The sequence below is a fragment of the Trichosurus vulpecula genome, chromosome 6 (assembly GCF_011100635.1).
Source record: "Trichosurus vulpecula isolate mTriVul1 chromosome 6, mTriVul1.pri, whole genome shotgun sequence".
NCBI classification, from domain to species: domain Eukaryota; kingdom Metazoa; phylum Chordata; class Mammalia; order Diprotodontia; family Phalangeridae; genus Trichosurus; species Trichosurus vulpecula.
The window spans coordinates 238,004,511-238,031,609 of NC_050578.1; the positions used below are offsets into that span (position 1 = coordinate 238,004,511).

The following is a 27,099-nucleotide window of genomic DNA, read 5'->3' on the forward strand; positions in this document are numbered from 1 at the left end:
AGATTTGAATTCAGGAAGTTGAGTCTTCCTGACTCCACACCTGCTGCCCTGTGCACTATGGTGCCACCTAGCAGCCCCGTTGTTAATTTTCCTCATCGGTTTTACTTTGTTACAGAAGAACTATGTGTGCTGAAGTATGCTGCAAATGTTTATAATGTAAAACCAGAACACATCAATGAAGTTAAAAGTGTTAAAAAAAAAAAAAAACAACTCTAAGAGAAATGCTCCAAAAGACAGTTTTTTGCACTGGCAGTAAGAGTTGGGTTTTAATTATTTTATGCCCCTAAATGCTAGTTATCTTGGATAATTCAGGTTTTTTGTTTGTTTTTTAATATCTTTTGAATTAACTGACTATTCAAGTTTTTATCCAGTTATTTGAATGTCCTGTAGACCCAGACTAAGGCATGATAACAATGATAATGCTGATGGTAATTAACATTTAGATCAGGGCTGTCCAACCTTAAATTATCTTAGGGCTGCATTAAAATAAAATAATTATCCAAGAGCCACAGTCAGAATAAGACGGCATGAAGCATGAAAGCAAACACAAAACAACGAAGACACAACACAACAATGTAAAGGTAGGTGCGCACTGAGTAGTCTGCATTGTACAGACAGATGATTGAAAATTCCATGCGAAATGTTCCATCCTTAATAGTGCTTAAAAACACCAAAGAAAATTAACATCAACGAGATTATTTATTAGTGATGGAATTAAAAAAATCTAATACGCATTCCATGCAAATTATTATTTAATTTTTTCACTCTTAGAAAATTAAAACCCACAGGCGGGCCGCATGCGGCCCATGGGCCATATTCGCGACAGCCCTGATTTAGATAGTGTTTTAAAGCTCTCCATACACTGTCTCATTTGATTCTAACAACACCCTAGTCAAGTAAGTGCCAGTGGTCTGCAAACTTTTTTGATCATGCGCTTCATTAGTTAAGGTAATGTATATGTGTGTGCACATGTGTATGAAGATACACATAATCTTCTTTGTTCCAATGAGCAGTGTGATTAAATGTGCTTCATTATTTTTGGAAAAGCTTCATGAATATCCTGGGCTCTTTTTGTTGTTTAGTTGTTTTCAGTCATATCCAGCTATTCATGACCCCATTTGGGGTCTTCTTGGCAAAGATGCTGGAGGAGTTTGCCATTTCCTTCTCCAGCTTATTTTACAAATGAAGAAACTGAGGCAAACGCGAATTAAGTGACTTGCCCAGGGTTACACAGGTAGTAAGTATCTGAGTCCAGATTTGAACTCATGGCTCCTTGACTCCGTGCCTGGCACTTTATCCACTGCATCACCCACCTGCCTGTCCTGGGATCTAGGGCAGATTTATAAAATAATAATTATTAGTTAGTAATTAATCATTCAATTATTTTTATCAATATGGCTAGCCAAGCTGAATTTTTCTTAGGTTTTTTAAATTGGAAGAACACAGTATGAAAAATAATAGGTCATAACATTTGGTGATTATAATAGCTCGTTTTAGTAGGAGTCATCTTTCTGTTTGGGAAGATACTCATCCTACAGAATTAAAATAGTAACAGCGAATTCTCTCTGATGGCAATGCAGCAGAAAGCATTTTTAAATATATATGTGTGTGTGTGTGTGTGTGTGTGTGTGTATCTGTATCCTTTCTTCTTCATGTGCTTCTGCTTAATGGATGGCAAAATATCTTAGTTTTTTATTTATGTTTGGATTTTTTTACTTATGATTATGTACAAGTGTGAGTAATAGCAAGAAAGCTAATTTGGCTAGACCAGAGAGTGCAGGAAGGGAGATCATGTAAAATAAATTTGGAAAGGTAGGTTGAGGCCAGATTGTGAAGGCCTTCCAGTGACAGGGGTGTTTATCTTAGATACTAAAGGTAATAGGGAGTCACGGGATTTATTTATTTAGTAGAGGGTAGCAGGTCAGACACGTTCTTTAGGAAAATTACTTTAGCAGGTTGTGAATGATGGAGAAATTTGAGGCAGGAAAACCAGGCAAGAAGTGACTGGAGAGGAAGGGGGTGCATATGAAATATGGTGTAGAGTTTCAGATTTTTTTAATACAATAAAAGTTGGTAACTGCTTGGGTGGGTGATGTGAGTGAAAGCAGGGAGTCTAGGATGGCAGGTTGTAAACCTGGTTGCCTAAAAGGATGATGGTGGCTTTAGCTGAATTTGGAAGAGGCATGAGCTTCCAGGGAAAGATGATGTTATGCATCAGGTGATGCAGATCATAAGCCATCCATAGCTGTTCATCCTGAGTGATTACCTCTGCCCACCAAAACTGTAAAAGGGAGCAGGGAGGACTCTTATTCATTGGCCACTGCATCAGAGCTCAGAGTGCATCCTCTGAGAGGACGCTGCCACTGCCATTGGATAATCTGGTGTTCAGAAGGATGGTTATCTTGGGAGAGTGGGTGGATTTCCTACCCAGCTGCTTTATGGGTATCCAGGTGGTAAATGCCTTGAAGGGCTACTGTCATGAAGATGTGAGTAGATTGGATCCTGGCCCAACTGGGTAATAACGAATGAAAGGCAGGCGCACTTGTACTGGAAACAAGGCCATGAGTGACTATCACAGGAGGCTGTGACCCCTGCTTTTGAGACCATTGTACAGGCATCATTACTGTCCCCATTTTACAGACAAGAAGGGAATTGAGGTTGAGAGAAGCTAAGGAACTTTCCCAGGATCACACAGATGGAGTCTAAAGTGAGATTTAAACCTCTTTCTCTCTGATTCCAAACCCATCACTTTACTTTGCCTTAATGGTGGCAATTGATGATGAAAAAGGAGACTATTTCTCTCATGATGCCATTAGAAGTTCTGCAAACATTACTGCCATGTAGCTATCCTTCAATCAGCCTGTTTGCTAGTCATAATGGTTATACAGTCATAAATTTTTGCCATCATTATCATTAATAATAATGATAGCATTTCTGTAACACTTTTAGGCTGGCAAAATGCTCAATAAATATTATGTTACTTTATCCCCATAGCAATCCTGGGAGGTAGGAACTGTTATTATCCCCATTTTAAACATGAGGAAACTGAGACAGAGAGAGGTTGACTTGCCCAGAATCTCACAGTCAGTAAATCTCTGAGGCTAGATTCGAACTTAGACCTTCCTGACTCCAGATCCAGCTTCCTATTCATTGTGTCACAAAGTGAGTGACTAGGCCCATTTTAGACAAAACTGTGGCACAGACTTCTCCTTTCCCTTTTCCTCTCCTTGCTTGCTTTGAATTCTTCACCATCCTCTTACTGCCCCCACATTCCAGAGCCCTTCATCGTAAAGTTTCCAGGCAAAGCCTCTGCAAGTCTGCCATTTCTGGACAACAGTCCATGGTACAGGTATCTCCTGATCTACCTCCCTCCCCACCTCCAAAAAATGTATCCATCTTGAGTCCGATTCTCTTAAGATTGTCCTCAAGCTCATAAATCAAACCATGTTTGCCACTTCGTGGTAGAAAGAAGATCCAACTGACGGTCAGAAAACTTGGGCCGCTAGCTCTGAGAAAGGCAGCATAGAAGGAAAATGACCTGATTTGAAGTTAGAACAAGAAGGTTCAGATCTGGGCCCTGCCACTTACCAGCTTGGTAGATCAGGCATTCTACCACCCAGTGGCCTCATTTGCAACTAGCTCCAACAGTTGTACAACAGGAGTGACAGTGGAGGGAGGTCTTCTTCCCCTGTGTGGCTTTGAGGATCCAGCCACGTGACACCAGGACCAGAGAGTCAGGTTCTTTGTGTCCTAATTATTCCCTCCCTTTAGATTCCTAAGACTTGGCAAAGAAGATGAGGGAGTAGATCAAAGCTGAAGAGAAGAACAAAAAGACCGTCATCATTTCTTAGAAGAGTCCTCAGGACTATTTCTGGACCTGGAGAAAGGGAAAAACACGTGAATCTCAGTCCAGATTCACTACATTATCATAATGCCCCCAAGCTAAAATCCAAGCACACTGTTAATTATAATTCATATTTTGAGGATGTATTTGTTTCCAAAGCCCCCACCTTACAAAGACTTTACAAGTAGAAGGAGAGTGTGGTTTAGAGGATAGGGTGTTCAACTGGGAATCAGGAAGACTGCTTTCAAATTCAATCTTAAACACTTATTTGGGGGCAGCTAGGTAGCCCAAAGGACACAAAGGACAGGGCACTGGGCTTAAAATCAGGAAAACTCATCTTCATGAGTTCAAATCCAGCCTCAGATACTTCCTAGCTGTGTCACCCTGGGGAAATCATTTAACCCTGTTTGCCTCAGTTCCCTCATCTGTAAAAATGAGGTGGAGAAGGAAATGGCAAGCCGCTATAGTATTCTTGCCAAGAAAACCCCAAATGGGGTCATGAAGAGTCAGATACAGCTGAATAAGTGGGTACGAAAAGCACACACATTTCTGTCCAGACTGGGAGGGTATCTTCATCTCTACCCACTCTCCCCTTTCAGCACTTTTTTTGATGTTGTCTTTCCCCCATTTGAATGTAAGCTACTTGAGGGCAAGAACTGTCTTTCTGCTTTTATTCGTATTCCTAGTATTTAGCGCAGTACCAGTACATAGAAGGTGCTTAATAATGTCTACTTGAATCTGATTCAGTTTCCTCATCTGTAAAATTAAAGGGTTGGACTTGACAGCCTCCAAGGCCCCCTCCACCTTTCAATCTATAATCATATTAGGGTCATTGCTTCTTTTTGTGTATCAGTATACCAAGGTACCCAGAGGGCAGAGGTTTTCATCCATGGTCATAAGTTTGGCCTGATGTCATGGCATAAAATACATCTAAAACCTATGAAGTATATTGTGGGGAGATCAGGCTGATTTTAAATGGTTCTATAGGACAAAATTAGAGAAGCTGCGGAGAGCCCTACTCATTTCAACACGAAGAGGTGCTCTTTAGTAGTTGTAATACCCAAAAAAGAAAAGTCTTCATATATAGCTACAGAATAGTTGAGAGAGTCTTAAACTTGCAAGTAGAAAGCCCAGGTTTGAGTTCTGAGATAAATCATAAAATCATTGATTTAGTCCTGGGAGGGTCACTTTACAGAATTCCTCAGATTCCTCCTATGTTAAAAGAGGGGCTAAAGGTAATTTGTAATACATTGTTAAATTACCTCATGTAGTCATCGTGAGGCTCAAATAAGGTAATGTCTGCAAAGTGTTCTCAGAAGCAGTGAAGTGTTATAGAAATTGGAGGTATCATTATTATTGTGAAGTATAGTAAGTTCTCCATCACTGAAAGTCCTCAGCAATGGAATATCTAGTTCTACTCAGACCTAAACAGGGATTGACTAGTCTATAACATCCCTGAAAAGGGATCAGTCATCCTCTGTTTAAAGGTCTCCAGCAAAGGGAACCTACTCCTATTTGAGTCAATCCTTTCGTTATTTAGACAGCTCTAATTTCTAGGAAACTTTTCCTGTTTATGTTAAGTCATTTTAGTCATATCTGACTCTCCATGACCCCATTTGAGGTTTTCTTGGCAAAGATACTGGAGTGGTTTGCCATTTCCTTCCCCAGTTCATTTTACAGATGAGGAAACTGAGGCAAACAGGGTGAAGTGACTTGTCTAGGGTCACATAGCTAATAAGTGTCTGAGGTCTTACAGTATCCACTATGTCATCTAGCTGCCCCATGCGACCAAAGTCAGCTTCTCTGTATTCATCTCCATGACAAAGTAGGGTCTTCTTCTGTAGTATGGCCCTTCCGTTATTTGAAGGCAGCCATCATATTCCCTCTTATGTCTTCCTCCAGAGTTCCAGTAGCCATCCAATCAGTCAAGTTAACCATCAGTCAAGTTTTCTATAGTTGGGATCCTTCTTGTAATGTAAGCTTTCCTAGATCAGTCCCATTTGGTTCTTCAGTTGTGTGGCTCCTTGATTTAATCTCCTTTAGGCCTTCAGGGAACGTTGCCCAGAAGTTCCCAAATCTCGATCCCATTTCCCCAGAAGGAATGTTGCCCCCAGATCCAAAGAGCAGCTTTCCCACTCAGGTACTTTTCCTCTTCTTTTTCAGTGTCACCCCAGCGGCTGTCTCATTGACCTTTGCCTGCAGATGAGTGTCATTATGGTTTTAAAGCAGACATGGAACAACTTCATGGAACTGGGATACCCGTAAGCACATTTGCTGCTCTACTTGAAGGATTGCCTTGTGTTCTGGTGGCAACTCTCACGGAAGTCAATCGCTTTTAGGAAAGAGGGCCTCCTAGCCTTCAATGAATCCAATGGATCTGAGCTTACAGGGGCTTCACAGGATAAAAAAAAAAAAAGATGAACACCTATGTCATCTCAACAATGAGAATCAGACCTGGAGATGTACTGGGGTACCACTTGTTTGCACAACAAGATCAATGGAGAAATGTGGTTTTCCATGGAATTCTGTTTCTATCCATTCCCTTAAATTTTAACTGCTTCTGCATTTGGGGATGTTTTAATGAACCAAATCATGTACCATCCATTAAAATAAATTCTCTTTCTATGTATAATATATTTAATACAATGTGTTATAGGAGCTTTAGGGAGCAATTGAGCAAAGTTACATGTAGAACAGGTTTTGGGGGGTAGTTGAACTGAGGAGCACAATGTCCTGTTGGTTCTTGATATGAGAAGCTCAGGCAGGCCCATCAAACAATATTTGGATTTCTTTCTCTTGTTTCCAAGCTGCTTTGTTGCTAGTGTAATACAGTAAAGAAATAGCACATTCTCTGGAATCAGAGGACCCCTGATACTTAGTTTGACCTTGGGCAAGTCACCTAACATTCTTGTGCCTCAATTTCCATGTTGGTAAAACGAGAATGTTGGACTGACCTCTGAGGTTTCTCCCAGCTCTACCTCAGAGACTCTATGAATCCAGTCCCATTCAATAACCATTTATTAAGTGTCCTAGGCAAGGGGGAATTCAAATTCATAGAATGAAAGAGTCCCTATTCTCAAAGAGCTTCTTTGGGGGGCAGGGGTGGGGGGTAGGACTGAAATACAACATGTGTACATTTAACTACATTATGCATCAAACTCTCTGGAAAAGGTATTACAGGCCCTCCTTATTGGAAATTCACTCTGAAATAGGCCACAGGGTACCACATATTCAGTACATCATAAAATATTTTATCTAAATGGCATGAAATTCAATGGGAGGACTCAGAGGGTGCATGGGGGACTCAATTCAAATGAAGAAGGCAGGGGCCCAGGAGAAACCAGAGGAGCAGAATCAGAATCCAGTGGGATGGTGACCTCCGAGGTAACCACCAGGGCTGGGATCTAGAACACTGGGCCTGGCTTCCATCAGGAGTACCAACAGACCCGGAATCACATCTGCCTAGGACACGGTCCCATTGCTGAACTGTCACTTAAGTGTGATTTCTCAGATCCAGTGGTCTTCACTTCTAGGTTGTTCCACAACTGGTGGACCCAACATAAGATTAAACGGAATGAGCAAGTGATGAAGTTGCCACAGTGGGAAAAAGATTGGAATCTACAGCCCATGAATCTCCATGGATTGATAGATGAATACTTGGAAATGGGTAAGGCTGCATGTATAGGCTATCGAGATGTGAGACATAATACATTAGATTAGAAGGAGACCATGGGACTGTCTGGGAAGTATGTTATCTACTGATAGCGGAGCCGTTACTTTTTCTAAACTCTAGGTCTGTTAGTCCACAAAAGGATCAGGCGTGTCAAACATTTGCTTGTTCGTTTGAGATTTGTTGAGGTTCTGGTCCTTCTAGTTTTTGCAGCCTGAGATTACATTGAGAGACATCTTGGCACAGTGGGCAGTGAGCTGAACTTGAAACCAGGAAGATCTTGGTTCAAGGCCCCCTCTTGGTACATTTGACCATAACCGAACGTCTCTGTTGTGCTCTGTACGGCTTGGTCAGAGACTGAGAGAAGATGCCAGCATGGACTGGTAGAAGGAGTCTCCCCTACTGCTGAAATATTGAGCCCTGCCTCCACCTCCTAGTCTATCCTTAGGATTGAATCTGGTTTTGTTTTGGCTGCTGCATGCTGCTGTTATTTCATGTGGAGAATACTGGAGAGAATACTGGAGGGCTTGGGCCCAAATTCCAAACCTGCCATGTGCTGGTTGAGTGGGCTTGGGCAAGCCATTTCAAGCCTTTGAATCTTAGTTTTCTGTCCATAAAATGAGGGGATTGGACTAAATAACATCTATGGTTTCCAGCTCTAAATCTATGATTTTATGATCTCTAAGGACAGCCTCCTTAGAGATCTCATCATCCACTAAAACTCCACATCTTTTGTGTAGTCACATCTGTCCCCAGTCCCTACTCATTCAACTGTTTATTGGTTTTTTTTTTAATCTTGGGGTGATAATCTTGTCTCAGTCTTTTAATCAATGTAATGCTATAGTTATATGCAAATCAGTTCTTTTCCTTTAATTCCATTTGCTCATTGGTAAATTCAAAGAGTTGAACCAGACTGTCAGCGTTCAGTCATTTTTCAGTTCTGTCTCACTGTTCGTGACCCCATTTGGGGTTTTCTTGGCAGAGATACTGGAGTGGTTTTCTATTTCCTTCTCCAGCTCATTTTCCAGATAAGGAAACTGAGGCAAACAGGATTAACTGACATGCCCTGCCTCCAGGCCTATGTTCTAGCCACTGCAACACTTAGCTGCCTCCAGAACCAGGCTAGCAATTCCTAATCATTTTTAGTAAAAGAATTCCTTTAAAAAAATGTTTAAAGCAAACCCTCTATAAGATAGTATTATTAGCATGTGTTGATTAATATAAATATAATAATTATTTTTAAAACTATTGAAAATTTAGTAACATAAATTAATTTGTATTTATTAATCACATCTATGTTAATTGTTATATGTTAATCATGGCATGGCATATAGTATATTACACCTATTCCATTTATTAATCACATCTATGAACACTTGAAAAATAATATTATATACATACATACATGTGCCTACATAAAGAAATAGATATGATTATGCAAGAAGCAAACTGGTGGAGTAGATGGAGGAGTCAGGAAGGCTTGGTTTTAAATCCATCCTGTGTCATATACTCTGTTTGTGACCATGTTCCCTTCTTAGCCCATTTAACCTCCTAAACTGTGAACCTACATTACAGATGAATGTCAGAGAAATGAATGAATGAATGAAAAGCATTTATTAAGTGCTTACTATGTACAAAGCCCTCTGCTAAGCCCTGAGGATTCAAATAGAAAAGGAGGATTCTCTACACTCAGGGAGCTGCCACTGTGATGGGAGAAGAACCCCAATGATCTGCGAAGATAGAGAGAATTTTCACATTTGGAATTCTTTCCATTAATGAAATGATAGATAAATAGGTAGATAGATATACACAGACATATTCATAATATATATTCATATACACACATATACATATATGTTAACCAAAAGTCATGATTCCATAAGACATGAGTAGAAAATGGATTTATTACAAGAGAAATGAACATGCATGTGCAACTCTTTATACCAAGTACAAAGGTGTCTTCAATACAGGCATAACACATATATGTGTAAGTGTATACATCACACACACACACGAACGCACACACACACACAAACACATATATATGGGGGGTGAGTGTGTGGGGGTATGGGTGGAGGTGTGCATAAATATGTGTGTGTGTATATATATACACATGAGTATACATAGGTTTATATATGTATATATGCTTATGTGTGAATGTATGTGCCTTGTATGTAAATATGTGTATATACACACAGACATACATGAATAGACACATATTCTCTTGGATTGCTTTGTGTATACATATACATATGTACTCATGTGCATACCCACATTTGGATAGTTTAAAAATTGTGCTGAGCCATGCTGCCCTTTTTGTTGGAGATAACCATCAAAATGACAAAACCGCATGCATTTGAGAATTCATGGACCCCTTATAATAAGTGAACAGCCTCTGAGAGACTCTTAGCCCATGGATTGGGAAGTACGCTGTGAGACAGTTTCTAAGATCTCTTCCAGCTATAGGATTTTGTTGGACTTACTCCATCTATTTTCTCAGCCATCCCTGATCTGGTACCTTTTTTGTATAGTTTTACAGTTTGGGTTTGTCACCATCTTCGTGGCAGCTTTCCCTCTGGCCCCACTGCTGGCCCTGATGAACAACATCATTGAAATCCGACTAGATGCCTACAAATTTGTCACTCAGTGGAGAAGACCTTTGCCTGCAAGGGCAACCAATATAGGTGAGTGTGTGCAATTAGAAACAGCTCTGTTGATGAACAAAATCTTCAGCCACATCTGGTATGCTTTGTTGGCTTGTGCCCCCAAGCATGGAAACAAAGAAGGTCAAAATTATTGGTAAACAGCTAATGGATTCTCCCAACTGAATGGCTACTGAATTGAAACTGTCCTTTTGCAGAATCTGCTGTGTAGCTCTTATCTCTCCCAGCCTTTGACTCTGATGTGTCAAAAAGTTAAAAAATTCTATCTACTGTCCAGTTAAATTGCTGCCCATGGGCATATTCCAAAGAGTTAAACCTGTAAATAACTAATGGTATCGAGTTCTAATAATGATGTGTAAAAGACATATAAATACTTTAGGAAGAAGTAGACATTCCTCAAAAGAGTAATAGTAAAGGCTGAACGGCATTTACATATCATTGGATGTGTCGAGTGTTACTGGAAAATATTTTACCTCTACCTGGAGCCTGTTTCAACAACTAAGATCCAAGAGTGGAATTAGAAAGCCCTCCATAGGCAACAGCCTTGTCAACTCAACCAACAATATATTGAGAATGGAACAAATGGAAGAGTAGTTTTTTATAGAAAGGAAAGGATTTTTTTACAGGAATTCAGACCTTGGTCATCACCAGAAACTTTAAAAGGGTTATGTTTAAGGAATCAAAATTTATTGATTAATGCAGTTAATGCAAGGAAAAGTTAGAAACTGCCCTGCGTCATTGTAGGCTGGAAAGATAGAGCACCTACTAAATACCTAACAAGACTTAAACTGGTGACTAGAATCACAGGCTTGGTTGCTTCCACAAATTAACAGATGAAAATATTTTATACAACATATATAAACCCAAAACTCTCCTTAAGAATTCAACAAATAGAATATACTGGAATTACAATATTATCACAAAGAAAATAGTTACCCACAATTGTCCAGATTGGACACTAATCCATTAAAAATTAACAACTTCTTTTAAGTAGACTGGGCAAGTTACTTTGGTATGCCACAGGCAATGGGGCGTAGAAATTTATCTTGCCCTACAGGAAAGGAAGGGAAAAGGGGATGGGAGGGGAGTGGGATAATAGAAGGGAGGACTGACTGGGGAACAGGGCAACCAGAATATAGGCCATCTTGGAGTGGGGGGGAGGGTAGAAATGGGAAGAAAATTGGTAATTCAAACTCTTGTGAAAATCAATGCTGAAAACTAAATATGTTAAATAAATAAATTTAAATTAAATTAAATTTTAAAAAAAGCAAAAAAAATATTCACAATCTCCAAACCATATGAAATGCAAAACTTTCAAAATGTTGAAGCCTAGATGAAAAAGTTGAAACCAGGTGGGGACAGAATGATGTCACCCTAGGCATCTAGTCTCCTACAGAAGTAGTCTCAGATATGGTTTTAATGAGACTGCAGAAGATGAGCTTGCTTCCCAATGGAGGGAGTTCCTTTATATGCCTGTGTAGTAGTCCATAGAGTATCAAACATACAAGAATAATCACAACATAATGACTTGTTCAGGGATCATTTATGTCTGAATTATATAAAAAAGATGAAAAAATAAAATAATAGTAGCAGTAGCATCTCACATTTCTAAAGGACTTTTAAAAGTTTAGAAATGTCTTTCCTTATAATAAGACTGGTATTGAAAGCATTCTTATCCTTGCTTATCCCATGAACTAGGGATCATGTCCTAGCTGTATTAACATAAGTGACAAATCACTTATCATCCCTAGGCTTCATTTACATCAAATATAACATGAGTGGATTGGATGATCTATTTTCTTCAGGCAAGGATAGCCTGGTACGTAGGGAGAGTAGGACCCCATGAATTAAGACTTCAAGAAAGAGCTTAATAGCTATCTTCAAATATCTGAAGAATATTAACTAGAAATGGTAGCTAGGCGGCTCAGTGGCGAGAGCACCCAGCCTGGAGGCAGAAAGACCTGGGTTCAAATTGAGCCACAGATACTTACTCTCTGTGTGACCCTTGGCAAGTCACTTAATCCTGTCTGCTTCAGTTTCCTCATCTGTATCATAAGCTGGAGAAGGAAATAGCAAGTCATATCCAGTACCAAGAAAACCCCAAGTGGGGTCATAAAGAGTCAAGCACAATAGAAATGACTAAACAACACCAAATTAAGTACAAAAGACATTATATTGTATATTAGATATATTCTGTGTAGCTCTAAAGGGTGGAAGTAGAATCAGGAGATGCACCTTACAGGGATGCAGGGTACCTTTGTCCCCTATCCTCAGTACTCTCCACTCCTTTCAGCTTCCTTTTATGTGTTGTCTTCCTCCATTAGATTATACGCTTCTTGAGGGCAGGACCTATCTTTCTTTTTACTTTTATTTGAATTCTCAACACTTAGCACAGTGTTTGGCAATGGAGTAAGCACTTAATAAATGCTTGTTTACTGCCTCATAGATAAGGAAACTGAAGCTTTGAAAGAGAAATGAATTTGTTCAAAGTTAGCTTGTCAGATAGCTTGTAAGTTTTGGATCTGGAATGGAAATTCAGGTCTCTTGACTTTCCTGTCACTCTGTCTCTCTCTTTGTCGGTCTCTAAGTTTGTCTCTGTATCTCTCTGTGTTTTTCTTTGTCTCTGTTTATGTCTCTCTGTTTCTGTCTTTGTCTCTTTGTCTGTCTGTCTCTGCCTCTGTCTCTCTTTCGAGAGAGAGAGAGCAACTAAGGAAGAGGGAAGAAAGCTTCCTGGCTCACTATGACATGGTGGGAAGAAACTCTGTTAATCGCCAACTTCTCTGAGCATCAATTTCCTCATCTTTAAATTAATCAGAGATCTTTTAACTTATGTGTGTGTGTTTATATAACTTTCAACACAATCATTTCTTTTGCAATCTTCTGCATTTTATTTTATACATTTAACAACATTATTCTGAGGAGTCTATAGGCTTCACTAGGCTGCTAAAGGGATTCAGTGACAACCAAAGTTAAGAAGCCCTCTCTGGGATCTTTTCCAGCTCTAAATCCCAGTTTCTGTCATCCTATAATCCTATGACCACATGGAATTTTGAAAATCTCTTTTTTCTTCTTTAGTCATGTCTGTAATTTTGAACAGACTAGGAATGAAGACTCACCAGTATGACTAACATTCTGCAGGTTCACCAACATTGAGAGTAGCGCCATGAGACCATTTAGAAAGCACATTCCCTCTGGCAAGCTCTTCTTGGTGCTCAAACAACTGAAACCCTTTGGGTGCTTCTGGCAAATATGGCCTGCCTTTTATAATCATTCACCTGTGGCAAAGAGTAGTCTGTCAGAAAGCAAAGTGGCCTGAGAATTTAGAGCCTTATATTCAAATTCCTCCCCTAACACTTACTTGTCAGTCAGTCTCTGAGTACTAAACACCTACTATATGCCAAGTACTATGTTAAGTTCTAGGGAAAAAAGAAAGGCAAAAAAAACAATCTCTGTTCTCAAGGTGCTCCCAGTCTAACGAGGGGACAACATGGAAACAGCCGTGTACAAACCAGCTCTAAGCAGAATAAAAATTGGGGACAATCAACAGAGGAAAGGCACTAGACTTAATTTGTTCACTGAAAGGTAGATAGCAGGCTGCTGTCTTAGACTCTTCTGGCTTTATATCACTACATCTTATTTTATTCTGTCTATTAAACAAATTAAGGCTTCCCCCACCAATATGGCTGGATACCAAGGAGGTGTTAGATTTGATTTCTTTAGATAAGAGGACAGAGAATCAATGGGTGAGAATTACAGAGAAGGAGACTTGATATAAAAGAAAGAGCCTGCTAACAATTGAAACTGAGAAATAGTGAAATGGTTAGCCTTAGGAGGCCATGGAGTTTCCCTGAAAATAGGTCTTCAAACAGAGGCTGGAAGTTATTGGGATATTATAGAGGGAATTTTTACACAGGCTTGGGGATGGACTGGTTGGCCTCGAAGTTCTCTTCCAGCTCTGAGACTGATTCTAAGTAGCTGTGCCTTTCAGTTCCCTTATCAGTGAAACAAGGGGTTTGAACAAGGCAAACTCTGAGATCTTACCTGGTTCTCTTACACATTCATGCAGTTAGAAATTAGGAAAGAGGGGGCAGCTAGGTGGCATAGTGAGTAGAGCACTGACTGTGGAGTTAGGAGGACCTGAGTTCAAATCTGTCCTCAGATACTTGACACACTTACTAGCTGTGTGACCTTGGGCAAGTCACTTAACCCCAACTGCCCTGCCTTCCCCTCTCCAAAAAAAAAAAAAAAAAGAGAAAACAAAAACAAACAAACAAAAAAAAGAAAGTGTTGGGAAAAATGTTAATTAAAAAAAAAAAGAAATTAGGGAAGAGACATACCAGGGTGTAATAGGGCAAGGCAGAGTAGGCTTGGAATCTTGCAAGTTGCAATTCAGACACTTGGCCCTAGCAAAAGGCAGGGTATGTATGTGGGGCAACATGTAGAGGATCCTGGAGATTACAGGCCTTGAAGAATGATTTGTTTATGAGCCATAGATTGAACCAAGGATTCTAAGCAAGTAGGGGAGGGCTTTTCAGATGCAGGGAGAGAGAAGGAAGGACTGATATTTTTGTTAACATGAGGAGTAAGTCAGGTGGTTGGCAGAAGCAGGCAAAGGTGAATCCTATAAGCAATCCGTGTGATCTAAAGCCAGAAAGGCAATAAAAATGCAGTGCAGATACAGTAACATCCAAGTTCCACGAATGGGCAGGTTATACTACTAGTACTCCCCTGGGAAGCATAGCTATTTAGCAGAGTGTCAGAACATGGGCTAGCTAATCTTGGAGAAGGAGAAATCTATCCTGGTCTTCACTGTACTCCTGTAGTTTTCAAGACAGTATTTGAAAATATTTATTGATGATCTAAAAAGAAAAGATAAAAAGCAAAACACAAATACTTACAATTACTTGCTAAACCATGATGCACGAGTCTCTTGCCTTCTGGGGGAAGGGGAGAAATACCATTCCAGCACCTTGAGTCTCCTGCCTGTTCTCCTGCCTTTGGGGCTAAGGGGAGAAATGCCTTCCATCCCATCAGTTCTCTGCCTTTGGGGGAAGGGAAAAAATGTCATCCCATCATATCTCCTGCTTAGTCTCCTTCCTTCAGGGAAGAAGAAAAATATAATTCCCTCAGATTTTCGCACCAGAGTCGCCTAAAGCCCTACTCTCTCCCTTCCAACCCCAAAATTGAATCTGTTGCCAAGGTCTGTTGATTTTACTTCTGGAACATTTCTGGCAATAATTCCTCCCCTCAACACCTCAAGCTTGGACTTTGAAAAAAATTCATTTGTTTCATTATTAATTTATGAAATAAAATGATCATTTCCATAACATAGTAGAATAAAAAAGATGATTGCATAGGAAACTGCAAATCTATTAGGTACAATGTGCTATTCCTTTTAAATATATAATGAAGTTATGTAAATTTCTCTTTTTTTCCTCTACCCACCTCTGCCCTAGAGAGGACTAACATTAGACAAATAAGTATAGTAGCCTTATATTTCACAAGTGTAAAGACTTGAGTTTGAAGGATAAGAATTCATTATTTGGTAAAAAAAAAAAAATTGGGAAAACTGGAAAACATATGGTAGAAATTGGGCATAGATCAAGCCCAGACTTTTGCAGTAGCCTGCTGATCAGTCTCCCTGCCTCAACTCTCCTCACTCCACTCTATCCTTCACTCAATTATACAAATGATCTTCTTAAAGATGTGACCATGACACCCCCTTTACTCAAATTCCAGTTACCTCCAGGATCATATATAAAATCCTTTCTTCAGCCTGTAAAGCCCTTGACAAACTTTTCTTTTCCTACCATTCCAATCTTTGTACACCTTACCCAATGTACTCTTCTATCTAACCTCCTTACTCTTTCTTCCTTGAATAAGACACTCCACATACCAACTCTGGGCAATTTTGCCTGTCTCCCATGCCTGGGATTCTCTCCCTCCTCAACTGTTACTCCTGGCTTCCCTCACTTCCCAATTAAAGTACAACCCTCTCCTCAATGATAGTACCTTCTTTCTTCTGGGGCCATCTCCAGTCGTCCTGATCTATATCTTACCACTGGACCCAGATGGCCCCAGAGATGATAGTGAGGCTGGTGACTTTGCACCATCCTCCCTCACTTAAATCCAATTCACTTTCAAGTCATGACATCACCTTCCTAATATCATGGTCTTCTTCTGAAACCAAGGACAAACAAGACCTTCCCTCTATTCTCTCCAATTTATTCTAAATATGTTTGTTATGGGGCAGCTGAGTGGTGCAGTGGATAGAGTGCTGGCCCTGGAGTCAGAAAGGCTGATCTTCATGAGTTCAAATCTGGCCCCAGACCTTACTAGCTGTGTGACCTTGGGTAACTCACTTAATCCTGTTTGCCTCAGTCTAGCTGTGTGACCTTGGGTAACTCACTTAACCCTGTTTGCCTCAGTTTCTTCATCTATAAAATATACTGAAGAAAGAGATGGCAAACCCCTCCAGAATCACTGCCAAGAAAACCCCAAATGTGGTCACAGAGTCAGACATGACTAAAACAACTCAACAAGAACATTTGTTTATACATACTTGTTTGCATGTTTTCTCCCCCTTTAGACTGTAAGCTCCTTAAAAGCTGGGACTGTCTTTTGCCCTTCTTTATGTCCCCAGCTCTTAGTATAGAGTCTGGCACACAGTTGCCTCTTAAATGCTTATGGGGTAACACATTTCTCCCTGGAGGAATGAATCAATAAATCAGTGAAAAAGCATGTCTTAATCACTTATCATTCACTAAGCACTGGGGTACAAAAATACAAAAGCAAGACAGGCACTGCTGTCAGGGTGCTCACCTTCTAACAAGTGAGTTAATGCATTTGGAAGGTGTCAGCTGGAAAAGTTCCATCGTCCTTAGGTTGCAGTAGCAAAGATGATACTGTTTCCTCTTGGGTGTCATTTTCACTCATAAAATCCTGTTCATTTCCTGATGTTGAACCATTCGTTCAATGCCAAGGTCTGCTGTAGGCAGAACTTTCTTTTGTGGGTCATCAGTAGCTGTAACTGAAGCACCTGAAGGAGCAGTCACCAGGCCGCATCTCCACAGGGCTTGCTTCCCAAGATGATGCTGGAAATGGTGCTAAGCCTAAGACTCTTGGGTTCAGGGCCTTAGACTATCTACAGAGTCTAACGGAAGATGGTGGCCAAGGTGGTGATGATGGTTTGACCCTCCTGGCACATGCTGCCTCCTATCTTTCCTTTGGAGTCCTTGCAAGCTAGATGTTAATAACAATAATAATAAAATAAAAACAATAATAATAAACAACAATTATAAAATATATATAACTATATATAAATATATAAAATAGCAATAAATAAATAATAATAAAATAACCATAACTAACATTTACATGATGTGCCAAGGATTATAGTAAGAACTTTACAATTATTATTTCCTTTGAATCTCACCATAACCCTGGGGAGTAGGTGCTAGGTCTTAGAATTACATCAAGAGGGGACTCCAGAAGTCATTTAGTCCAACCTTATCATTTTACCAATTAGGAAACTGAAGCCCTGAGAAATTGTGACTTGTCCAGGGTCAGACAGATGGTAAATATCAGAGGCAGGTTCTCTGACTTCTCTAATTTATAACATTGCCCCTCTATGTGTTGTGTCCCCCAAAAGAATGCAAACTCCTTGAGGGAGATGAATGTTTGAATTTTGCTTTGTATCCCCCCAATGCCCTGTACTATGCCTTATGTATAGTAGGTGCTTGATAATTATTTGTTTGATTGTTGTATTTAATCCTTGCCTCTGATATAGAATCTTTCCTTTTCTAGGAATCTGGTATGGAATTCTCGAAGGAATCGGTGTGTTAGCTGTGATCACCAATGCATTTGTCATTGCTATCACTTCTGATTACATCCCACGCTTTGTCTATGCATTCCGATATGGCCCGTGTAAAGGTCAAGGGTACAGTCAAGAAAGGTAAGCTTGGAATCCCAATATAATGGAACAATAAAATGGAACCATGTTGGCACAGATGGATATTAGGGGTTGCAGTTCTGCATACTGCACTTGTAATCATGAAGCCCACACAGATGCGTGGGCAGCCTAGGCACATCTACCTCATACTGCCCATTCTATGGAATCATGATGTTAGGTGAAACATTGTTACTGGGGCAGCTGTAGTTTCATAGAAACAGACATAAGGAAGGGCTGCAGTCAGCTAAGATGGGAGCATCATGACAATGCCAGGATCACAGTGATGAAATACTTTTATATGATAAGAAATGAGAAAATAGATGATTTCAGAAAGCCATAAAACAGCTTATATGAACTGATTTATGGAGAAATAAGCATAATTAGGAGAATAATTTATATCGTATCACTAAAATCATAAAAAATGAGAACTTTTATAAACTAATGAAGAATGAAATGAGCAGAAACAAGAGAATGATTTATGCAAGAAGAAAACTGTAAAAACTAATACCTTGGAAAATGGTAAAAAAAAAAAAAACCTTCAATACAATAACCACTTATGATTCCAGAGCACCAATGAATAATCATACTACCTATGACAGAGAAGCAATAGACTGTGGCTTCAGAAGCATACACATATGTGTGTATGTATATATACATGTATGTATATGTATACACACACATACACATATACATACACAGACAGACATATATACACACATATATACATATTTTCATTTTATACATATACATTTGTATATGTCACATAAGGGATTTTTTTTTTTGGCTTGACTATGCCTATTTGTAACAAGAAATTTGTTTTTCTTTTCTTTTTATTTCCAATGGACTGGGTTATAGAAAGGAGAGAAAATAGATTTCTGTAATTTTTTTTAAGAGAAAGGTAGGAGTGTTACAGATATAGAATGTTACATGCATGTTCAGATGAGGGCACAATGTATTATGGTCAGTTTTACTTAACCATTTAACTTTGTTACAAGAGATCTCTCATATAGTAACCTATAAATGTTTGTAATGTAAAAACAAAACACATCATTAATTTAAAATTAAAATCATGGAAGTTAATGGATATAAAACTCGGTAACCATAAAGGTTTATATAAAAAATATGATTTGAAAGCCAGCATGGACTCCTACTGAAATTATACAGCTCTGATTTTTCCCCTTAGAAGAATTATTAAATTGCTGATACCTTTTCTGCCATCTAGTGGCTGAAAAGTGGTGCCTAATATACATTGTGTTATTTCCCATTTGGGAAGTGCCAACTACTCCTGACATTCAGACCTTCTTTTCCCATTCTGTCTAGTCTGCATGTTTAAATTTTTCTTAAGTCTGGAACAGGACTAGACTTGGAGTTAGGAAGCTCTGGGTTCAGATCTTGCTCCTAGTACTTACCTTTGTATGACTATGGACAAATCACGTAATTATAATCACAGTGGTCAACTCAAAAAGGAAGAGGAAAAGAAGGAAGAGGAGGAAAAGAAAGAGAGACAGAAGGAGTTATTTATATGATGAAAGATTTTTAAAGTGCTTTGTAAATCTTAAAGAGCTATATAAATATAAATATTATTATTATTATTACTATTTGCAATAAGTTTTCCTAGGAAAACATTGTTACCACTTACTGTTCCTACCTCACTCTCTACTCTACCCCTTATAGTTGGATGTTTATTTCCCCTTCTCTAGCAATTCCCACTTATTCTAATCATTTCAGTGTTCTAGACATTCATCTCAATGAGCATCAACGAAGGACCTACTATGTGTAAAACAGCTGAATCATTTTATTTTACTTTGTTTCTTCCAGGTGTTTAAAAGGGTATGTCAACAGCAGCTTATCAGTGTTCGACCTGAGTGAACTTGGCCCGGGCCACTCTGGTTACTGCAGGTATCTATTTTGGGCTTCTTTTTCATTTTCCATTATGTCTTGCCTCCCTCGTTCTTCTCCCTTGGTGTAGTCTAATGAGGTCCTTGTGAATGACTTGTCTTTGAACTCTCTTGAAAACTGGGAACCCTTCAGGCCTGGCCACTCTCTCCCCTGTACTTCATGCTCCTTGGTTTTGTGGATTTCAGGTATCGAGACTACAGAGCCCCACCATGGAGTTCCAACCCGTACGAGTTAACCTTACAGTTCTGGCACGTCCTCGCGGCTCGCTTGGCCTTCATCATCGTGTTTGAGGTGAGGCAGAGATCAAAAAGAAAAGGCTATCCCTGCATCAATTATTAGAGCTCCTGTCTTTATAGACAGTGCTTTTCTTCTACAAATTTTACTATGCTCATTTTATATATGCAGAAACAAGTTTAAATGATAGCCACACAAGAAGCAAATGTCAGAATCACACTGCTAAGTGTCTGGCTTTGGAGTCAAACTCAAATCCCCTCTTCACTACGGCCTCTTTGTCACGTTATATTTCACATAAACAAATTCAGCTCAACATTTAATGAACACCTACCATGGTAGAATAGCCACATAAGGCACAGAGGGTACAGGGAGAGCAAAATACAGTCTCTTCCCTGAAGGAGTTTAAAGTAAGAAGAATAACACATGGACACAGCTGACTGCAGTAGAAGAGATATCACAGAAAGGCTGAAGGAGAGGTCCAGGCAAAATGCTTTGAAAAATGAGATGAATGCAGAGATCTTCTGCAGCTGGTAGTATCAGGCAAGACTTCTTAAAAGAGATACATAAATTGGGCTTTTAAGGAAAGGAAGAGTTTTTAACCATTGATATTGGGGTGCGTGGGGGGATTAAGAGTGAAGCCGTATGTTCTGGCTAAGTATATCTGCATTAGCAGTGAATATAAAGCTATATCAGTTGCAGCTAAGTGGCCCAGTGGACAGGGTGCTGTACTTAGAGTCAGGAATACTCCAATTCAAATCCAGCCTCAGGCATTTACTAGCTTTGTGACATGGGCAAGTCACTTAACCACTATCTGCCTCAGTTTCCTGAATTGTAAGATGGGGATCATAATAGCACCTACCTCACAGGGTTGTTGCGAAGATCAAATGAGATGATATTTTTAAAGGGCTTAGCACAGTGCCAGGCACTTAATAAATGCTTGCTTCCTTCTTTCCTTCCTAATATTTATTAGAGATGATATATTCAGTGACTATTTGTCAGCTCATTTCCTTGGCATTTCTTCACCATTTGATGTACTTCCACCATCCCTTCCTTGAAACTCTTGCCTAGTTGAGCTCCAGTTTCCAACTTCTTCTCATTCATCTTTAGACACCTTCTCAGTCTTCCTTTTTTTTTTATCCTACCACCTAGCTGTGGCTCTCCCCTAAGGAGCAGTCCTTTGCTTTCTGGTCACATCTCACTCTCAAAGAGTTTTTGCAACTCAGAGAGTCCCATCTTCTTTATACCAATGACTCCCAAGTCATCAAACTTTTATTGACTACCCAGAGATTACAGGTAAGAGCTCATGTGAGCTTAGCCTCAGCCCTCAGGAAATTCAGAGTCTATAGTAGACAACCTTTCTACTCACATCTATATCCCTTGTTTTTCAGCTGCTTACTGGACACTCTCATTAAGTTGACTCTGTATCAAATATGTCCAGAATAAATTTGCATCCACCACCACAAACAGTCACCTCTCTGCAGCTATTGAATTTTTCTAAGTGGAATTGCCATTGTTTCAGTCCAGACCAGGAAGCATTGGTATTTTTCCCATTTCCTTGGTCACTACCTTAAGCCAAGGTTGCATTGCTTTCAATAGGCTCTAAGTTGGTAGAGTTGCCCACCACCTTTGCCCACTTCAATACATTGTGCATATTGTTAATCTTCAGAAGACAACCCTTTCATGATTACATTCCCCTTCCAGAGAGACAGCGTCATGTAGTCGCTACATATGAGGGCTTAAAGAGTTGGCTATTAAAGACCTGGCCTAACCCAGGTCAGGGAGACCTGGGTTCAAGTCCCACCTTTGACATACATATATTGACTGTGTGATAAGCATTCTAGGCAACTCTTCAGGATTATAAATTACAAAGAAAGTGACGCCCACTTTGGTAGAGGGAGCCTCCTCATCCTGGGTGTTCCCTATTCCAATAAAATCAAAGATTAGTAAGTACTTACTATGGGCCAACCATCAGGCTGAGCATTGGAGATACAAATGAAATCCAGCAAGTCATTCTTTGGCCTGGAGGAGCTTCTATCTAATGATGGGCAGTGATATATAAAATTAGCTGGTTGGGGCTAGAGGTATGGACATGGACAACAAATAAGGTAGAAGCCTGGATCTGGGGAAAAGAAAAAAACTCACCAATCAGAGCCCTGGAACATTCCAAGCCTCCAGGGCAGTAAGAGATATAAAAATCAGCATTTATATCGTGCTTTGAAGTTTATAAAGTAATTTACATAATGTATCTCCTTGAAATCTCACAACAACCATGCCCATGGCCACGTAGCTTAGTCTCTGTCAGAAGTACGACTTGATGCCAGGCCTTCCTATTCTCAGAACAGGGAGATCTACTGAGCCACATTGTTGCACAGTACACCAGGTCCCATTGTATATTGAGTGAGAACAGTACATCTCTGCCCATTTTGGAGTAATTGGAGTACATTGTTAAGATTTTAAATGATAAATGTTCTATAGCTATCATGGAGTATCTTTTGCTTGTAGGACACATGCTTGGGTGTAGTGGAAATAAGTCTGGATTCCTAGGTAGGATCTGGGTTTTGGTCTCTGTCTTACCACTAACTCAAGGTGTGAGACTTTGAAATGGTTACTTTTCCTCCCTGATTTTTCCCCTTTAGTTTCTGTAAAACAGAGAGACTAATGTTTGCCCTTTTTATCTTATTGGTTTATTGGGAAGATCATTTGTTCTTGCTTGCTACTGTTAACTCAGTTTCCTCACCTGTAAAATGAGAAGAATTGACTAGATGTTGAATCCTGACATTCTATAGTCTCATGATCCCTACATGGATAGATGGACAATCTCGGAGTAACAAAAGACTCCAAGTCTCAAGTCCCTCCTTTGACACTTATGGCTATGTGATCCTAGGTGAATCACCTCGCCTGTCATGTCCTGGGAAACTCCATTAGTAAAAGGATTTCCTGTTCTGCAACCTCACCATATGAACACAATTATAGACACAGCAGAAGAAAAAAATTAAAATAACTATAATTTATTTGATACTGATTCATTGGTCAGCGATCCTGACCTTGTTAATTTAAGAAAATTCAAGGATGTGCCAAAATTAGTTCTTACCAGCTTATGAGAGCTGATTGTTAAATTTTCAGTGGGAGCCTTTACATCTCAGAAATTGACTTATTGTTTTATTGATTGTACTTAAGAAAGTGATGGAGCAAATGTTAATGATGCCAATTAAACTTTAATGTGTGTCATGTGTGCATTTTTTTGTAAAGTTTTTATCCCTCCATCCCTGGACAATGCCATCTGTTTTCAGAAGAGATTTTCAGAAATGCATTATAACAAGAAGCTTCCCTCAGGGAGGTCTCCTAAACTCCAATAAGCCTCCTTCATAGATCAGATTGCTGGGGTAGATATCTGCTTCCCATCCTGCAGTATTGTCTGCCCTTCATACACCAAAGATTTGAAGGAACCCGTGCTCTTCATCCTCATTAAGCTATAAAGATGATGCATTCATCTTATGTTGGCCCATGCCTTTGGTACACAATGAGTCCTTTACACATAGTGGTTGTTTAATAAATATTTGTTGAATTCAGCTATATGTAAATAGCCTAAATTTCCACAGGAGATCTATGGGCCCCAGTAGCCAAGCTGTAGGCTGGTCACATTCACATCTCATTTTTATTGTTAAGGTCTTGATATCTTTTGAAAGATGTTATTTTTGCAAATCCCATGTACACATACTTAATCAACGTGTTATGGAATTGTCCTTTTGAAACTCATATTACTCTAAATTTAAGCTTCAGCTATTTTTTTAATGATCAATGAAAAGAAAACAGTACTGATGAAGTACTTAGGTATGAAGGACACTAAATTATAAATCTGTTTGTGTACGTACCTCTCCAACTGAGGTAAACCAAAAGGAACAGATCTGTAATAAAATTAACAATAGCACACACTCACAAAACTCTTGAAGGATTACTGCTCATTTTCCTCCCCAACATCCCGAAAGGCTATTGGTACAAGGATTATTCACATTTTACAGGTAATAGGTAGCATGGTACTATAGAAAAGAGGCTAACCTCAGAGTCAGGAAGACCTGACATAGAGTCCAGCTTCTAACACATAGTGGCTAGTTGGCTGTAAGCAGGCCATGAGAAACTGTCCAAGCTGAAGAGATGGGGCTAACCTGAATTGGTAGAGGGAGCCCCCTCCCCTTTGATTGCTCTCTCTCTCTCTCTCTCTCTCAATTAAATCACAGCCAATTAGATCACAGATCCCTGCCCCTTACCCTCTCATGAATGAAAGGGACTTGTTAGTGACAGAGCCAAGATTAGAGCTCTGGTGGCCAGACTTGCTATACATTCCATTCCTCCTTCTCTTCCACCCAGTTCAGTTGAACTCTCAAGATGTTTTCTCTCATAGATTCCTGGGGCAACAGGATCTGCCCTTGCATGCGCTTGGTTGATTTTTCAATTATTTCTCTCAAGTCCTCGAAAACTGTCTCTACCCACTTTTTTCACTTTCAGCACCTGGTTTTTGGAATAAAGTCTTTCATTGCTTACCTGATTCCTGACATGCCCAAAGATTTATCTGACCGAGTGAGGCGGGAGAAGTACTTAGTCCAAGAAATGATGTATGATGCGGAACTGGAGCATTTGCAGAAACAGCGGAAATGTCATGGGAAGCAGTATCACCAAGAGTGGCCTTAGCAGATCCCAGAGCCCCAAGAGAGACTGAGCCATCAGTGGGGATGGAAGACTATGGCCTTCCTGTTCCCTGCAGAGACTTGTGGGGAAGCACACAACTGAATATGTGTGGAAACTGTGGACTGGGTGGGGAATGATTGTACCACAGCATTTTCAATAATTTGGGAAATCCAGGCTCCTGAGGAGGCAAAAGAAGAGCCCCCACCCAGTATGGCTGTGTGCTCATGTCGGCACGCACCCAAGGGAGCCAATAAAAGAGTCTCGGAATCTTCCCTAAAGCACTGGGCTTTGGGGAATTTCTAGGACAGTCAAAAAAGGTTGGAGTTCTGAGCCCAGCAAGTGTACCGTGTAGATGTTCACTATCAGAGCATGCTGAACATCACCATGTGGTCTCTGCTCCTCCAGCTCCCCTTCCTATTGCTCAGTTGAGTTGTGATGCTTACCATGAAAGGAGTCAAAGGAGCTGTTGCCTTGGCTTCTGTTACTTGATGTCCTCCTCCCTGCAGACTTCCTGTTCAGTCTGAGTTGTCCTGGCCTTTCCTCGTCACCCTGTGTGCCGCAATGGAAAATGCGCTGTTGAATGTTGACTATGCAGTTAAAGAATTGCATGGCATTTTTCCTTTGTCTCTTTCAAGGTTACACCAAAAAAAGATAAAAACAAAAAACCTACAAACCTGATGGCTGTGCTACCCATTGGAGGGAAAGGAAAACAGCACTGCCTGGACCCAACGTCTTCTGTGAGTGGTGTGGCTCAGCCGAATGTTATTTTTATTTTCATAAAAAGTAGCTGGAGTCCCCTACATTGAAGAGAAGATTGGCATTTTCTATGCCATCCAAAAGAGAAAGGGCCAAAGTTCTTACTTGGCATACTTTGTTAGGACAAGGTCAATATGAGTTTTCCTTTTAATCTGTTGGGAAAGTTATCCCAGAATGTCCCCGTGAAATTATGTAAATATTTTGTTTTCCTTTTTTTTGTTGTATAGTGACTCTTCAACAGTGTGCAGTATCTAGCTCATTTGGCCACAAGACCCACTCTAGATTATGCCCTTTTGTCTTCTTTGTTCAGGGAAAGAGAAGCTAGACAATCTGCACGGGTTTGGCTCCTCTTTTAGAGATGTATGCACTCTCTCTCAATGCATGAATGTAACTAAATATTATGGCTAGAATTAGATATTTGTGAGCTTTGCTTTCTTCTAAAATCAATTGTTTTTTGTTTTGTTTTTGAGACATCACACAAAACATAATGGAAATTAAGGGAGAAGGTACATGTTGGCTTTGTACATAGGGCTATAGGAGCGAAAGTCAGGGCCGGTTTGAGTTCAGATGATTTCAAAGTGAAGAAGGGCCTTGGTGAATTATAATAAACCAATACCATTACCTACAGCCGGTAGAATGGCTACCTTGTGGTATCCATTGGAGGAGAGAAGAGAAACATGAAAATAATCAGGACAATTCCTTTCCTCTGTCCTTAAAAAAAATCAAAGCTAATTGCCAGTTTTTTTGTAGAAAATCTTTACAATCACAATGTACTTTTTAGACTTAATTTTCAACCTTGTTCTCAAGCACAATTGTTTCCAAAAGTTCCCAGATTGAAACCTGTTTGGGAGTTGAGAATGGCAGTTGTGGAAATTGACATTTCCATAGTTATATCAGATGCAGATATTAGAATGAAGTTTCCTATTCTTGGAAATTGTTTCCATAAGGATGACACTGAAATGATCTCTCCTCTTTTCCCCTTTTACTTTTAGAAGAATGCCAATAAATGATAGTGAAAATACATATGAACTTTATAGTTTTGTATGAAAGGAAGAGCCAAGCTTATGCCCTGTTCACTAGGGCAGGGGGATTCTTTCTATCTCTTTCCCTGACACTTGTAAGCAAGTCTCTATCCCATCTGCTCCAAAGATTGCCCTCTTTTCCCTCTCCAAGTTTCCTGCTTTTGCTATAAATTTATCCAACAACCATAAACTCCATCCAGAAGTTTTAGCACCAACATTTTGTAGAACACTACCTTTTCTTCCTAATTGGTTCTATGTGTGCACCTTTTGGAGGGCTCACCTAGACTCTGTGCCCAGTTAAATTTGATACGTGACCTTTTTGTATTAAACCTCAAAGGGTCTTAGTGGGAATAAGGCAAAAATAGCCTTTATCTGAA

General features: G+C 39.8%; 1 protein-coding gene across 1 annotated transcript in view; it reads left to right on the forward strand.

Moving 5' to 3' along the window:
• ANO3 (anoctamin 3) overlaps positions 1 to 26,433 on the forward strand; it is a 270,486-nt gene extending 244,053 nt beyond the window's left edge. The window contains exons 21-27 of the mRNA XM_036764751.1: positions 6,008 to 6,105; positions 7,378 to 7,511; positions 10,046 to 10,198; positions 17,984 to 18,131; positions 19,947 to 20,027; positions 20,213 to 20,318; positions 24,765 to 26,433. Coding sequence (XP_036620646.1) covers positions 6,008 to 6,105; positions 7,378 to 7,511; positions 10,046 to 10,198; positions 17,984 to 18,131; positions 19,947 to 20,027; positions 20,213 to 20,318; positions 24,765 to 24,947 — 903 coding nt within the window. The 3' untranslated portion in view covers positions 24,948 to 26,433. The remainder of the gene's footprint in view (positions 1 to 6,007; positions 6,106 to 7,377; positions 7,512 to 10,045; positions 10,199 to 17,983; positions 18,132 to 19,946; positions 20,028 to 20,212; positions 20,319 to 24,764) is intronic.
• The last annotated feature ends 666 nt before the right edge of the window (positions 26,434 to 27,099 follow it).